The sequence below is a fragment of the Atractosteus spatula genome, chromosome 6 (genome assembly GCF_055471065.1).
Source record: "Atractosteus spatula isolate fAtrSpa1 chromosome 6, fAtrSpa1.hap1, whole genome shotgun sequence".
In the NCBI taxonomy this organism is placed as follows: domain Eukaryota; kingdom Metazoa; phylum Chordata; class Actinopteri; order Semionotiformes; family Lepisosteidae; genus Atractosteus; species Atractosteus spatula.
The window spans coordinates 65,073,044-65,090,155 of NC_142711.1; the positions used below are offsets into that span (position 1 = coordinate 65,073,044).

The following is a 17,112-nucleotide window of genomic DNA, read 5'->3' on the forward strand; positions in this document are numbered from 1 at the left end:
CTCTGGGATCCAGCACATGATGTGCTCAGATTGCTGAAAGAAATGTTTTCAAATCTGTGATTTATGTGCTTTTATATGTGCTTTTATTTCTGTAGTGGCATTGTAAACAGGTTTTCCTGAATCTCTGTTCAAGGCATTGCAATTTAAATGTTAATTACTGTGCAGATATAATAAACAGAAACAACTGAAAGCACAGAAACAAGTCATGAAATAAAGAATTTAGGACAGTCTGCAAAGGCATTCTATGACTTTACTTAAATTCTATGTTTTTTAATCATTATTTGATTAATTAGATGTCTACAGAAGAGATGCAGAAGAACTGTATATAAGGTGGTTGATTTAAGAATACAGGATGTGGCAGGTCTCAGAGACAGGATGAGTCACAGGTTCCCTGGTGGTTCTGCTGATTCATGCTGTTGGAAAGTCTGCTGGAGGATTATTCAAGCTGATTTAGTTCTGCACTGTAGGGTATTGAGCTCATCTCGGGGATTAGAAAAAAAACAAACTCTCAAGACAAACACAACATCCAGACTCTGATATTGTGTTTGTGACCTTGAAGCCTGCTGCTGCTGTAGCTCTTGTGGTGAAGAACTCAGCTACAGGTTTGGTAGTCCAGACGGGGGGACTTTTTGCTTAGTCACAATGAAAACACACAGCACAGGGGTAACAATCAGCACATTTTACCCACCTTTGGCAAATCCACAACAGAATAAAACGATAAAACATCCTATGAAATGACCAGTATCTTACAGATTCAAGAGATGAAGTGAAAAGACAGCAGGGTTATGAAAGACCCGGTTTCTCTCTGAGCCCCAGAGGGCCAGAGCCAAGCTGATCATCAATGCAGTTTGAGTGCAGATTCTCACACTTCCTCTGCCATGGAAACCACAGCACAGATGGTGATGTGATCTGACCTAACACTCGCTGCAACTGGACTTGATAGAAACTGAGTTCAGATAAAAACCATAAGAGAGACTGAGAGAGAGAAAATAACAGTGTAAGGGAGGCAAAAATGAATAATGAAAGCCATAGAAATCCAAGATAAAGTACAAAGTACATGCAGGGGAAGATAAATGGTTTAAAAAAACAATACTGATAAGGACACATACAGTACGTAAAACAGGACTCATGTAAATACAAGAGTGCTACCGGAGTCCAGTACTCTTTCTAGAATACATCAACAATAGTGAAATTCAAAATACTCCTAAACTGCTTGTTTGAATGAATGTTTCAGGAAAAACTATTAAACCACATGCTGCTTTCTAATGGAATGTTTTTATTTATTTTACTGGTGCATAAACCACAAGTAATAGTACAAAAACAGCAAAAAAGAAACTCAGTGACATCCTTTCTTTAACATAAGACTCCCTAAAATACTACTGTATTTTAGGCCACAAAAAGACTTATTGTAACCACCTTTCAAAATTCATTTCTCATTGTTTTTCATTGTATTTACATTTTTGTAACTGAAAAATAATGCTGGAATATTTACAGAGCTTTCATTGTTGTATAAAATACATTTCACCTCAGACTAGCTGGTTATACAGTATGTCCATGAATGTGTTCCTCTCTGGGTTGAGACAGGACCTATAGACATGCTTTAAAATACCAGGATTTCCTTCAGTTTCAGTCAGAACAATGGCCTTAAGAGCCAGATTGTAAATACTGCTCCAGTGTAAACATCCAGCATCCTGTTCTGTTGCTTCTGTGTTTATCATAAGTTTCTCGGGTTGCTAAGTAAAAACCTCACCCTTCTGTGTTGCCAGATAAGAGAAACAAAAACAAACGATAATGAAAATCTTTTACATACACGAAAAAGATCTGTGTTCTGTATTTCAAGTCAGCAAAAGTAAAAGTAAAAAAAATAAATAGAAAAGCTTTACATTTTTTCTCAAAAGGTTCCAAGACTGAACAAAGTCATAGCAGATCCAAAGAAAGCGTTATATTGAACTGTTAATAATGTCTGCTGTATTAAACATTCACATTTTAAGTTCAAGCTGGAAATGAAAACGCTCCTGTTTCAGCACTGGTTGCTGTGCTACAAATGGACATTACTGCACTGAAATCCAATCAAACAAGAATGACCAGATTAATTCCAGGCCTTAGAGCAATGTCAAACATAGACGCAGTAAAGAAAATTAAACTCTATAGTTGTTGATTTAAGGGACAAGAAGGAAACATCAAGCAAGTATTCAGAATCCTGCAAGATGTGAGACAGGAGAGAGTGAGTTACAGCTTTATTTATATAACTTTATTGTCCATCCAAAAGTGTGGAAATTTGTCTTTAAGGTGTTGGGATCTTGATGCAAGATCTATTCTAGTCCAGCAGACTAGACTATCTAGTTTATCTATAGTCTAATAAATGTTCCAGTCGTAAAAAGTAGTTTGTAAATGCCAGTTTGTGTGTTTTTTAATTTTGTGTAATATATATTTGCCTTTTAAGCTAGAAATTGAAGAAGATGGGAGGCTTTTAATACTGTTTTGCCCTGCAGTGGGACAGGTGAGCATTACTGCACCAGCACACAATACCACAATAATCTACAACGATCTGCCCGAAACAAAACTAACTTCTCAAAATATCACCAGCGGCTCACAAGAGCACAAGAAGAATCCCTCCAGACCTAATGGCACCCATTGTGACCTCACATAGCTTTCATTCTGAGTGCACACTTAATACTTTCACTTTCAGTAGCTACTGTATTTGTCTGAGCTTTGTAAATACTGTCATTAGAGCTGGGCAAGGGCACAGAACAGACATTTTTCAGGTACCCCAGGAGTGTGGGAACTACAGTATGGCTAACAATGGAAGCAAGACAGATGCCACTTCAAGGTAAACACTTTTAAATAAGTTGCACTGCTTGTAGAAATTAAGATATATATTCCATGACAATATATTTAAAAATAATAAAAAGGAGATGAAGACCTTGTAGTTTAACCAATTTTTTATCTTTAAGACTTCATGTCCCTATTTGTTTTATTTTACTTGTACTTTATATGGCATAGCTGCAAATTATGTACATGTAAATTGTTTTATAATCCATATAGAGTATTATATGTAAGTTATGTATAATAAATCAAAGCTTGAACACACAGGTCCATTATACGTACTGTATACAGGCACACTGAACTAGCTTGCAATATACAATATACAGTGCTATTTAATAACATACATCTATAATATATACTGTAAATACAATAATATAAATATAATATATATTTCTATAAAATAAAAACAAGTATGTCATTCTGCAGATACCCCATCAGGTCTAAAATTGTCTGGCAATCCTTTTCTCAAAGTGACAGTAACACTTTTCTCTTATTTGTAGTGAAAAACAGACTGGAAATATCACTGAGTCTTTGGAAGTGGAAACCCACGTAAGTAAATGACATTCATAATCATCTAAGGACAACAGAAATTATTAGATTCATACTACCTTTGTGATTCTTCTACAGTGAAAAATACTGTACTGTAAAAGTGTATTTTCACACAATAACAGGAAAGTGGATCCATGATAAATGAAAACTGTATTTGGACTCTCCTGTTGAAATTATTAGCTGTTCAGAAGATCTTTCTTCTGTCTGTCTGCATATAAACAGCAGTTATCCTACTTATTTCTTTGTGGTGCTGGTGAAATCCCTCAGAGATTTAAAAAAATTACATAAGGTTCCTGCTAAATGGCTATAGTTCAGGTTTAACTGAAGAGTTTTTGAGAAGCTGTTTTGTAGATATTAGTGGAACTATTTATCTTTAGCCCAAAATGTCAGATAAGGCTGCTCCACCCAGGAATACTCTGTGGTTATCAGTTTATTCTCTCATTTTTCTACATGCATGACTCTGTTCCTTGTGTCTTTAATCTAATACATAGGATTTCACAAATAAAAAGAAAGCCTAAATACACACAAAAAATCCTTACTATTTAACAATTACCCTGTTGTACTAATTTAACAGGTGGGTATTTTTGGAACATTTTCAAAACAATTTTTGGCAAAATATCAAAGATTTCACTTTCATAATACATTATGGGTGTGTTTCATTTTTATTCCCGAGAGCAACAGAGCTGCCTTTTAAATATCAGAGTGTGGTGGAATCTTACTGCAGTTTTTCCACCCTTACTCTACACAAGAAGCAGACACCAGCAGAGCAAAGGTCAAAGGGCTATCGAGGCCTTTCTTCCACCACCTGTGCTTCGTCTTTCTTACACACGTTTTCTCAAGCCTGACTGTTTCATTACATGTAACACTGCTGTCGTTCCAAAGTTCCAACACAAACCCCTCACCCACAAGTGACCTTCCTGAGGGCAGTGCACTCCTCTCAGGAGCAAGTGACCTGTGCGTCTGCAATATATCCATTCAGCAGTCTCTGTGAACCTGAAGGTTGGTGTTCTGGCCACTAATTAAAACCCTTCTGGTTTAGGAGCATTCTGTCCAGGAGCATGAGAGCCCTGAAACACAGTGGAGCTGGCACTTTTGTTCACTTCCTGCCCGTTCACAGCAGCACTGGATCTTAAAATCAACCTCTGATTTTTATCGTAACCTGACTTGCAAACCACCACAAACTTAAAACAGTCAGTTTTCTAGTGACAACCAAGTAGAGGGAAGAGGTGTAATTTCAGGCCCCTGGCTGGGCCATCTTGTATGAAAGGCCTCTGTACAAGGCATCAGTATGAGAAAAGCTCTAAGTGTTAGGAATTATTATTTTTTGTATTGAAGATTTGTGCTTTTTTTTAAAACTGTTTGCTTTAGAAATACAATAAAATGAGGAGTGAAGCAATCGTTTCGAAGAAACAAAATGGTGAAGTGGTTTACCCTCACAAATTCCACGTGAAGATGTCTCTCACGGAGTTTATTGAGAAGTACGCAAACCTCAAAGCAGAAGAGCATCTGACAGATGTGGTCACATCTGTAGCAGGTAAAGCAGGAGCCTGTGCTCCAGCCTTATCCACAGCTACTCGGCTTGCTTTCCCAGTGTAATCCGCATCACATTCATTTGTTAAGAAATGAAGACATTCTGATATTTGATTCTGATATTATATAACACACAATAAAATATTTTTGTTGGAGATATTAAAAAATCTTATTTTAGAATATTGCTGCACTCTAAAATCTGTTCTTATTTTGCCTAGGTCGAATCCACGCCAAGAGAGAAGCCAGTAGCAAGCTTCTGTTTTATGACATCAGAGGAGAAGGTGTTAAGTTACAGATCATGGCAAACGCCAAGTATGTACAATTACTGTATATTACCTCCCTGTCTACAGAAACACATACAGAAAGTAGCATCATACCAATAACAGCAACATACTTCTGTATATATTCAATGTGTTGAATGGCATTAAATTTATTATTAGGAAGAATAACTAAAGTATGAAAAAAACAAGACCATTGGGTTTTCTGCCAGTTTCCTTAACATTTGCAGATAGATTAAAATGCAGAAAATGAGTATTGCACCAACGGCATTTAACACCTCTCAGTATATTCGTGCCTGGGGGGTCTTTGCAAGGACACGAGCCGTAAAGGGCTTGACCTGTCTTTCTAGTGACTAGAGCCCTGCACTTCACTTCGCAGAAAATGTCATTGTGGTCATAGAAGGAAGAAAAGCGCTGTCTCATTTCAGATTTTATGCATCGGAGGAGCAGTTTGTGGAGATGAGCAGGGAATTGCACCGTGGGGACGTTGTCGGAGTGGAAGGAAGCCCTGCCAAGACCAAGAAGGGCGAACTGAGCATCATCCCCATGCGGGTCCAGCTGCTGTCCCCCTGCCTGCACATGCTGCCCCACCTGCACTTCGGCCTGAGGGACCAGGTGCACATGCAGACCACATGCACACAGGGAGGGGGGACAGACCACACGCACACAGGGAGGGGGGACAGACATTGTTCATCGTGCCCGTCTGGAATGAATTAGTATCTGGTATGCAGACCGTGCTGAGCTGGTACTATTGGACCTCCGGGGGCTGAGGGCTGCTGAACCAGTTACTGATGTAATGCCACTTTGCAGCAGCAGTTTTCTAGGAGACATTAAGAACATAGTCTGTCCTTTCCCGATGAGCACAGATCCCTGTTTCTTAACGGATGATTCCTTTTGTAACTACTGTATTTTGTCATTTTCCTTTTGCAAACAAAGTGTTGGGGTCATCTTTTTTAAACCTCCTTTGAAATTCAGGGCCTAGCTAAGCATAACCTCTTTGATGAGATGCAAAAGCCAACCTGCAGGATACCCTTGTTTATTTAATTGTTGTTTTTTATAGGAGAAAAGGTATCGCCAGCGTTACCTTGATTTGATCCTAAATGATTCGGTGAGGCAAAAGTTCATTACAAGAGCTAAAATCATTCAATACCTACGGAGCTTTCTGGATAATAAAGGATTTCTGGAGGTAGGATTTATATAATACATTTTTCAAAAACAACTTTACATACAATATGTATATACAATATGCATTATATATTTTCTTTAATTAAAGTTCTTAACTGAATTTCTGGAACGATAATTACAAACAAGTCAATTTTAACCAGCAATTCAAAATCATAATCGTTAGTTAAAACCACACACAAACTCATCTTTTACATTTGACTCATTTTACAACTCTCCTCCACCCCATCTGCAGTCTTGCAGATACCCCTTTGTTAATTACTAACTCTGAATGGGGTCTGTACCACCTCATCTTCTGGAGGGTTAAGTTAAAATGTCTTATATTTAAAATACTCAATAAATATTCACAAAGCATTCTTCTGATCTTCAATGTACTGTAGTTATTCATCATGAAATAGCAATTATACACAATATCTGACACCTTATTTCTTTGATGGTAATTTGTTATCATGTTTTTCACTGTCATGCTGAAGTCGAAGAGCTTTCACTAAACTATATTCATATATCAAGGGATAAAGTGGGATTACTCTTGTGTAAGAATTCAATCAGTTTGAATCTAGTCAACTGTTTGACAAACTGCGAAGAGTTTAGGATGAACATTAACAACACTACACTTTTCCTCAAACGTTCCCTTTCGTTTTTTGCACAGTCATTTTTAAAAATTATTCCAAAATGATTAAGTCAGTTGTTAAATTATTGCATGGTTTATCTCCAGTTACAGGGAGGGCACACAAGCATTTTGGATAAACTAAGATATGGTTTAGAGTGTGGTTGCAGCTTTCTGAGTGAAGGAGGAGGCAACCTGTGCTTGAGGCTTGAGGCTGTTCTTGGCTTCCTAGGTGGAGACCCCCATGATGAACATGATTGCTGGGGGAGCTGCGGCCAGGCCGTTCATCACCCATCACAACGAGCTGAACATGGACCTGTACATGAGGATTGCTCCTGAGCTCTACCTGAAGGTACTACCCAGCCCCAGCCACTTCTCTCACAGCTGGGCATGTCCCTCTGCTCATCCTGCTCAATCACACCCGACATCTTTCCCCTCCAGATGCTCGTTGTGGGAGGCCTGGAGAGAGTGTACGAAGTCGGGCGCCAGTTTAGAAACGAAGGCATTGACCTGACCCACAATCCAGAGTTCACCACATGTGAATTTTACATGGCCTATGCTGACTACAACGACCTGATGGAAATCACTGAAGAGCTCCTGGCAGGTACTGTGAGAAGAGCCTGTCTCGGTGTGATGTTAAGGGAGCGAAACTTTAGAGTCCAAAATCTATAATCTGACAAACTATAATTCAGTGAAGGTTATTTATGCAAACTGACAGTGACACTGGATCACTGTAAAGGGAGATAAGGTTTGGTAAATTTTGAAACATGACAGAGAATGAATGGAAAGAAGACCAATATAAAAATGTATTACTACATGTGATTGTACAAATCAGTTTTCTCCCACTGTAAAAGCAAACTGAAATGGGTCCAGATTGGTGAAATGTGCAGCTCATGGCATTACTGTACTGTATAAGACATTTCTAGTTATGGTAAAAATAACTGCCCTTATGCTTATTAAATGGACATGAAACCCTCTGCTTACATGTTTTATTAAACTGAAATGGAAACTTACATAACTATCCAGGTTCAAATAGTACTTCTCAACCTGAACATGAACAGCTTTTCTGGCTGACAAAATATTTTGACCAACTGCAAATTTTCTCTTTCAAACACATGTTCCTAACAAGTATCTCAGGTAGTTTTGGTTTTGTGCTGTTTCCCTGGCTTGACATGCAGAAAATGAATGCATGACCAGTGGAACAGTTCACATCAATCAGGTTAACATCCCTCCTTTGTTCTGATACCTTTCTGACATTTTATGTTGGGACTATGATTTGCTGTGTGCAAACATGCCTCTTGTACCAGAAAATTGTTACTGCATCAGGAGAGAGGATTTTCATACTGTAGATGTAGACAAATCAACCTGTTAAATACTATCTAGCCCAATAGCTTTGGTTTAAATTAAATTACGTAGACAAATTGTTTTAATTGCTTGGACTAATATATCACAAGAAAAAGAAGGCTGTAAACGAGAAGAGGCCATCCAGCCCATCCAGGCTGACTGGTACTCTAGTTTGGCCGCTTACGCTTAGTGTGAAACACCAAAAGTTTTCCACGTCAATTTAACCTTTCCTGCTCCCACAGGCATGGTTCTGCAGCTCACAGGCGGCTACAAGATAACGTACCATCCCGCGGGCCCTGAAGGCGAGGTGGTGGAGATTGACTTCACTCCACCCTTCCGCAGGATCAGGATGATGGAGGAACTGCGGAAGGTGCTGGGAGTCAGTCTCCCTGCAGCAGACACTCTGGACAGTGAAGGTCAGACTGAATTTGTCAGAGTAGATCATGGCTGCCCCGATTCCTGCTCAAAGACCAGGGCGTCTTTACAATTTCACGCTCATGAATGCCCTTCTGTGGGAGGTCTTAAGGGTTTATTTTTCCCTGGAGCTGCCAACTCGCACACAGAATAAAACAATTTCAGCAGAATATGTCATACTGTTCATTTACATACAAGAAACTCAATGTAATTATCCCTTGGTATAACAGACCTTTAGTATAATATCGTAGTAGAAAAAATACCAAAACTTCTAAAGCCCTGATTTCATAGGTAAAAAACTATCTTCCAGGAAAGAACAACAAACCACAATAAAGGTCTACAACAGCTTTGAAGCCATAAAAGTCTGACGCTGATCTTCTTTCAGAACAACGGTGAAAAAAAACTAATATATACATATTTTCCATCACAGAGTCCCGCCAGTTTCTAGAGAGACTTTGTCAAGAAAAAGGACTGGAATGTAGTGCTCCCAGGACCTCAGCAAGACTTTTAGATAAGGTCCTTCAATTTTGTTTTTTTTAGCATTGGTCTTGCATTGTTAACTTTCTAAAAGGTTTCAGCATTAATTTCTGACACTGGAAGTGTGATCAGAGCTGTGGTAACATCACTTTCTAAATTAAGTCACATCTCTGATCAAACCAAAAAGAAGCTGAATGATTCAGATTCCATGTTTGCACAACACTTGTTATATTAGTTTTATACATGTGTAAAAAGCATTAATGACTAACTTTTATGATATGGCCAATGATGTATGTGATTCTGGTCATTCCATGAAAATATTAAAAACTATAAAACATTAACATACCTCAGCGGCAGCTATGGTTCCGTAAATCAAAGAAAAATTTAGTTTCAGGTTCTTGCTATATACATTAATACAGCAAATATCCATTACAACTTTTTAGAACTTCAAATTGTCAACTGAAACCTCGTGTTGTTGCAGCTGGTTGGAGAGTTTTTAGAGGTCTCCTGCATCAATCCCACCTTCATCTGTGATCATCCACAGACCATGAGCCCTCTGGCAAAATGGTAGGCCTACATTTCAGAGCATAACCATGATAGCAGAAATCCAATTGTCTTTAGATCCTGAACTACAGAGTTTGTACTACGTTTATTCTTATACTTTAACTTAGTCACAGTGCAAGAATTTCTCTATGGGATCCGTTCTCTCAGATATCAGTCCTCTTGCATGTTTGTAACTTCAGCATGCTTTTCCTTCAGGCATCGTTCTGAGGCAGGCCTGTCTGAACGGTTTGAGCTGTTCGTCATGAAGCACGAGCTGTGTAATGCCTACACGGAGCTCAACGACCCCCATGTACAGCGGCAGCTCTTTGAAGAACAAGCCAAGGTACCAAGTGTCTCCTAAGCGGTCTCTATTCCACCTGAAACCCAATATGTTAACAAGTGGGAAGTTTACTGCAGTAAAGTATGTGATTACATGACTGTCATTTGCACTCTATAGCCAGTCCTTTATCCCTGTGAATGGACCCTATGCCAGTGTTATAAATTCTCAGCAAAAATGCTCCAGCCATGTTGTAATACTGACCACACAAGACTGTACAAAACATGTATACGCCACATCAACAGGCAAAACACGCTGGTGACGCTGAAGCGATGAGTGTTGATGAAGACTTCTGTACAGCTTTGGAATTCGGCCTCCCACCAACAGCAGGGTGGGGAATAGGGATCGACCGTCTAACCATGTTGCTGACGGACTCCAACAACATCAAGGTATGTGATAAGAACTTGGGTGCTCTATAAGCCAAACCATTTCTATTTGCCAACACAAATGGCATGTGGCCGCTTGGCTCATCGGCCATTCTACAGATGAGCATCAAATTCCTCTCCACCGTCTGAGTAGCACACCAACACTAAGGAATAGTGCCTGTTTCATGAGTTGTAAAATGGTTACTAATAAATTTTGGGAAATACAAAAACAAGAAAAAAAAGCATACTCCACGTCCTCTCTACCCTCTTCCACTACATAAACAGGAGGGAACAATAGGAGCCACTGGATGTATCCAACATGACCTGAAACTTCTTGCTCACAGGATTCATAACATCTCTTCAGTGATTAAACTATTACTCACCTTAGGCATTGCTGTCTCAGGCTCTTATTATGGGACAGTGATCTTGCAATTCTTTTATTCTTAAGAACTAGACCAGACCACATACAATGTTAACCACTGCCATGTATTCTGAAGCCTATTTCTGAGATAACGCCTTTGCTAAAGTGTCACAGGATATGTGCATCTTAGTATATTTCTGCTCTTCTTGTTAACAGTCTCTCTAGCCATGTTTACAGTGATTTGTTGCAACACAGGTGTAAACTTCAGTATGTTTGCATTGATCCTGGTCTTAGTAGATTTGGCCCTTAAGGTTTATGTGACATGTGAAGACTGACAGTACTACTTATTTATACTAAGAGGAAGGATAAACACTTCATTAATGGTATAAACTTTTATGTTATGTTAAAATGCTGCACAAAATAATTTAAAACTTAAGAATGAGCCACAAACAGAACAGAATGCAATGAAATGGATCCAAACATTTCCTGCATAAAAGTTAATTACAAACAACAGAAAACAGCTGACCCTACAATACATAATTCATATAAATGAAAAAAAAAGTTTTATAATTGTTTTATAAACAGCAAAGCTAATGTTTATTACATAAAAGAAAAAATCACATGTCCTTAGAATAAGTTTAAGTTTATGTAAAACTTCTGTTCAATGCTCAAGATTAATACACACATACAGCAGCATCACACAGGAGGCTGATTCTTCTCTGCCAGTAAAGACCCAGTCAGAGCAGCTGTTCTGGATTTCTTTTTCAGGAGGTTCTGCTGTTTCCAGCCATGAAGCCTGATGAAAATAAACAGCCTGGAAAAGCTAAGGCTGCTGAGGACAGCTCGAACCGAGCAGAACTCTAACCAGCTGAGGAAGCTCTGGAGTGCAGCAAGCTGAGCACGAATCTTGCTTTTATTATTTTATATATAACAAGCTGCAATCTCATTCTGAATATCACTGCTTCCTTTTCTACTTTATATTTTTACAATACTTTCTGTGTGAAACATCTTCTGCTAATTCATTTGAAAAAATGATTTGTGCATGTATTTTTTAGGGTGAAAAGGTTTAGAAGGTGCAGTAGCAAAAACTCAAAATGACTCAAAACCTAATCAAAATGATGCAAGCATTTGGCTTTTCAAAGAGCAATTTAACAATAATTCAAATTTATATTTCTTTCTGTCACAATAATTAATTTGACTCCTTTTTAAACCCCCACCATCTACGGATGTTTTCCTGCAAACAATTCCTTATGGAAGCAGATGTATACATTTTTTACCAGAATTACCATTGTAATGCAGCTATTCTTACAATCCATCTTGCAATCCATTATTATTCCCCTAGAAATTAATACCTCTGCAGAAAAAAGCCTTAAGAGAATCCAGATAAACAAATCACATCTTTATTCTCTTCTCAAATCATCGCGTCTGCAGACAGAAAAGCTTCCACACTGAACCAGAATTGTTATTGGTTGTAATAAGATATTCTATCCTGCTAATCAAAGGCTTTATCGGTTATCTTCAACAACAATTGTTCTTCGTGGGTATGTATCTACGTCCACAAACAGGTAGCGGAATTCATATTTTCCTGTTTTGGGATTCTGAAAAAAACAAATGTAACAAATAATATAATTTCATTAAAGCTCAGAACTCAAAGCATCCTGGTGGTAATGAAACTGGTTGGTTAGTGTGTCTGTGGTGAAGACGGCGGTCTGCAACAGGCCCTGCAAAAGACTAAAGCTGAAAGTTCGGGAGCTGGAGGTCACAGCTACCACAAGGAATATAGGAACGCTGAGCGTAACATTCCGCAGAGATGAAGAATCATTTGAAAGGCAGTTTATGTGACTTCACATGGTTCTTGACTCTGCTAGTTCAGTAAGGAAGAGAAAATGTGCCACTGTACCTCCAGAACTTCTGCATGCGCAGTTCCTTGCAGTCTTGGTTCAGCCCCATCGATGTAAAACTTTAACCTCATGTGCTTGACCCCGTCCTTCATGTACTCCACGTGACTGAAACAACATCAGAACAGGGTAATTAGCCCAGGGGAAAGGGCTGGACTGGCCTTCGGACAGCCCTGGCGTTATGCTGGTTTTACCTCACATGCTGCCTTCTGCCGCGGCGCGTCGTCTCACCGTAGCCTCTGATCGGCTCTCCAAACACTCCAATGATCTCAACAATTCAAAAAGAGAAGGATATGTGACAAGGCAGCATGGCAGAGCACATCAGAGCACAGGGCAGCATGGTACAGCACAGCAAAACACAGCTCGTATTCTACAGAAACCTATATAACCCCAGCTTCCTCACACCTCTTAACTCACTTTTAATTCTGAGATTACATGTGCCACATTCAGATTGCTTTACAATTTAAAATATCGCCTTCAGGTATTCCCCAAAATACTCACCGGACCCCATTAATGGTGGACTATGCAATAATTATATGTCAGTTGTGGATACCATGCTAAAATATAAAAGATATGGCTGTTTCGATTCCAGACAAGGGTGACCACATACTTTACTCGACTCAAAGGAATGACCCTTTACTTTATTCTTGAAGAGAGAAGACTAAGAGAGGACCGGATTCAAGTATTCAAAACTTTTAAAGGCACAAAGTCAACCCAGCTGACAGTCTTGAGGGTTAGTAGTAAACATGACTGAGAGCAGTCAGTCAAGTTGAAATTACACCAAGTTGAAATGGGGAAGTAAATTTAAATCTGAGAACAGTTAATTCCTTCAAACTTCCTTCAAACATGAATACATTGGCTTCAATCTGTTCTAAACTAAACAAGCTAGTTAAGACAGATGGTTTCTTCCTTTACACATCTTTTTTTTAAGTTCTTATTTCAGTTCAATTTTTAGCTCTGAATTTAAATATGAGGGACAGGTGCTAAACACACAGTAAAGTGCCGTTCCACACAAGTCAAAATGATTGAATTGGGTTCTCCACTTCAGTGTGTAACATTGTATTTAATCAAATGGATTATTCTGTTCTGATTTTCTCTCTTAGTGAAAAGAGCCCTCTTTAACCTTACCTCTGGATGTGCTCTGCATTTCTCCAAAGCCTTTCCATAGATTTTGCTTGGACTAGAAGATGAAAACAACTCCTTGAAGACAACATAGAATAATCCACCTGAAGGAAGGAGAGACTCAATGAGGGCTAATCAAAAAAACAATTCAATGTGCTCTGAGGCTTTAAATGTATAGTACGTTATAAATAAAAGTGGTTGCAGTTTTTATATTGTGACTACATTACACAAACAACAATAGATGAATGAGAAATTGATCAGAAATTATTTTTAAACTGAACTCATATGACTGTAGAATAATAGAAAAAGCATACGTATTAAAGACCCAAATACTAAAGAAAAAGAAAATCAACCGATTTGTAATGTTGCCAAAGACACACAGTCATGCAGAAATTATGGCTACCAACTCCTCCACCTAATACAGATTCAGAAAGCTTTTATTCCCCAAAAGAACAGAATGAAGACATGGCATCTTAATCCACTATTTGCAAAAATGAAATTCAATAGCCCTCGTAAAAACAATGCATGCAAATGTGTTCAGCATGTTAAAGCAATACAATGGATGAATTTATCCATGACCCCAAACTCATGATTGTGCATTAAAGCAGTTGATATGTTTCAGCTCCCATCCGTAATGACCATGATGTAGTTTTCAGTGCATTAACCTCAAACACTGAGCTGCCAGCAACACATTAATATTCTGCAGAGTTAAAAGGTGAACTGACAGATAATTAGGTAATTAATAATAGCTTGTTATAGCTCAGCAAAGCCTTCCTTTGTTTACATGGTTGTCATCCGCATTTGTACTTGCAATGTTCACTGATAAATTGCACTGAGTTAATACTCCGAAGACATTAATGAAAACTAATGAAAAACTGGCTGGATTTTTTTCTACATTAAGACCGATGAAAAACTCATAACATCAAACCCAAATACAGTTCTAGAAAATGGCTCGTAACATCCATCATCTCCAGGCTGTTTTAAAATAGACTGAAGAAGTGCAAGGTTGTTCATTTTTATTCAGGTACCATAAAACACATACTCCTACTACTTTGGGATTTTTGGAAGTAAACTGTTGAATATGTAAATAAAACAAGCAAATCTGATTAAATCTGATTTAAATCTCTTAAAAAAGCGACCTGCCAGTGCCTGTGTTCAAATACTGGGTTGCGAATCTTTACTTTGATAAAAGACAAAGTAATGTTTCACCTCAGTTCACACCTCGCTGTCTGACTTCTTATCTCTTTGGTCTATCGAACTGCATTCATCCACCATGCAGTGGACAACAGCCCAGGATCTGTGTTTTGATATATTTCTAAATCTTACAGTTTTAGGATATGTAGTGCAATCGGTTTTAAGAGGATGTGCTCCAGCGTTGTTCTTGCACAAACATTGTTCCTGATTACAGGCACAGTTCACCCACACAAAGGCCAATGAAACACTGCCCTCCCCTCACTCCTCTGGGATAGAATTGCCATCACAGGCTCCAATGTGGATCTCATGACTGGGTAAGCGCCTGGCTGACGACAATACAGGCAAGTGCAGGGTTTTGCATAAATTCTGTAACCTTTCTTATGTTTACACGCTCTTGGTGTTTCTGTGGATTGCATATGGTACAGGTACATTATTTGAAACTGATTTCCATACGTGAAAATATAATAAATCTTAGATTCACATAACTGATGTTAAATTGATGAAACCAATAAAAACACACCCGTTTTCCGGAATGAATGTGTATTAACGGGAATCCCCTGTCGCCTTGGTCACGAGAACTTACCTGTTACTCCAATCCCAACAAGCACCACAATTAGATATGTGAAATCCTTCCCAGCTTTCTTGACTGCAAGGAGAAGAAAAGAAAGCACATTACTGTTTCTCTTTTTAAAAAATATTTGCCAGTCTAAATAGTCTGGGAACACTTTTATTATTATTATTATTATTATTATTATTATTATTATTATTATTAGAGTGAGCCCTTTAAACAGAGCAACACGGCACTTGTGCCCAATTTTACAGTCTTATTCTACTGCAGAAATCTGAGCACAGCCCCGTGCTCGGGAACACAGCAGCAGTGTCCCTGGGATTTGAACTCCCTACCTCCCCATCCTGACCTAACCACCACTCTACACTGCTGCCCAGCAACACTTCTACACACTTGTTTCAGAATTTCACTCTAACCCGCTTTCCAAAGAAGCCTTCTTGCAAACACAGTTCATTTGTCCACCAAGAATAAAGACCTACCAGAAACCTATTAAGAAAGGATACAAACGAGATGGAGACATTCAGTCCACCTACAGTAGCTAGTTTGGTACTTAGTAGGCAACTGATTCCCGGATTTTACCCAGCTGTTTCTTGAACTACACCAGGTTATTGGCAAGGTAGCTTGTTCCAAACTCGCACAGCCCTTTGAGTAAACTTTTAAACGCAGTTTCAAGCGGTTTCCATTTTTGTCCTCTTGCTCGTGTTTCACTGTTAAATTTACTGGCTTGACACTGTCATTGCTTTTGGACAGCGAGGGAAACTGGTATCACTGCCTTCCTGCCACACCAATGAATTACCGGCAGGCCACCCAGCTCCACCGTGAGCACCTTGTCCCCAGATAGCGTCTAGGGCAAATCCCGAGCTCGACTCCCGGGCCAGCCCCTCACCTTTCTGGGCTGTGGACAGTGTCGAAGTGTCGCCTCGGCGCCCCTGCGCAGGTAACTGCCCTGAACTTTCATGCTTCCCCCTTCTGAGCCCGGGGTCGGCCGTGACGCCCAGTTTGGGGACGTGCAGGGCGCTGCGGAGCCCGGCCGCACAGACTGACCGCACGGCAGCTCTGGGCGCGGCGCGCTGCAAGCTCCCGCCGTCCGTTTGCAACTGTCGGTAGCATCGAAAGCCGCAGCACCGGGCTGACCTCACCTGCTGGGACTTCAGTATCAAAGAAAACAGCATGTTGCCCCTTCGAAATAAAACCGTCACAGATGTAAGTATGCCAATAAAAAGGGACAACAACAAAAAATGGGCTTTGGGCTGACCGAACACAAGGTAAAAAACATTACACCTAAACTTTGCAAAATAAAAAAAAATCTGCGTGTACTTGACTGATAGTAACTTTAATTACGAAGTCTTCGGTAGGTAGTCCACCAAGAAGCTCGCCATTGCAGAGCAACGCTATGCAACTGTGGGATTGCGGGAGTTGGAGTTTTCGCGTAAGGCAAGTTGCGCGGTATCAGCGAGTCACTCGTGAGAGGCAAACTACAGTTTCCAGCATGCACTGCGCGCACCGTTTCAAGCCAG

General features: G+C 39.4%; 2 protein-coding genes across 2 annotated transcripts; one reads left to right on the forward strand and one right to left on the reverse strand.

The window, feature by feature from the left end:
• The first annotated feature begins 1,806 nt into the window (after positions 1–1,806).
• On the forward strand, positions 1,807–12,468 carry LOC148833204 (lysine--tRNA ligase-like). The gene is made up of 15 exons (XM_088918624.1): positions 1,807–2,224; positions 2,448–2,830; positions 3,327–3,375; positions 4,744–4,909; positions 5,124–5,217; positions 5,612–5,798; positions 6,244–6,369; positions 7,205–7,324; positions 7,414–7,576; positions 8,559–8,732; positions 9,161–9,246; positions 9,689–9,774; positions 9,967–10,093; positions 10,333–10,476; positions 11,582–12,468. Exons 2-15 carry the CDS (start codon positions 2,625–2,627, stop codon positions 11,675–11,677), a joined length of 1,824 nt encoding a protein of 607 aa, XP_088774750.1. The 5' UTR covers positions 1,807–2,224; positions 2,448–2,624; the 3' UTR covers positions 11,678–12,468.
• Positions 12,201–17,006, reverse strand: timm21 (translocase of inner mitochondrial membrane 21). Its single transcript, XM_088918625.1, has 6 exons — positions 16,482–17,006; positions 15,611–15,673; positions 13,840–13,937; positions 12,906–12,979; positions 12,714–12,819; positions 12,201–12,411 (listed from the first exon to the last, which is right to left on the reverse strand). The coding sequence occupies exons 1-6, from the start codon at positions 16,765–16,767 to the stop codon at positions 12,319–12,321; spliced, it is 720 nt and encodes a 239-aa protein (XP_088774751.1). The 5' UTR covers positions 16,768–17,006; the 3' UTR covers positions 12,201–12,318.
• Between the last annotated feature and the right edge of the window lie 106 nt (positions 17,007–17,112).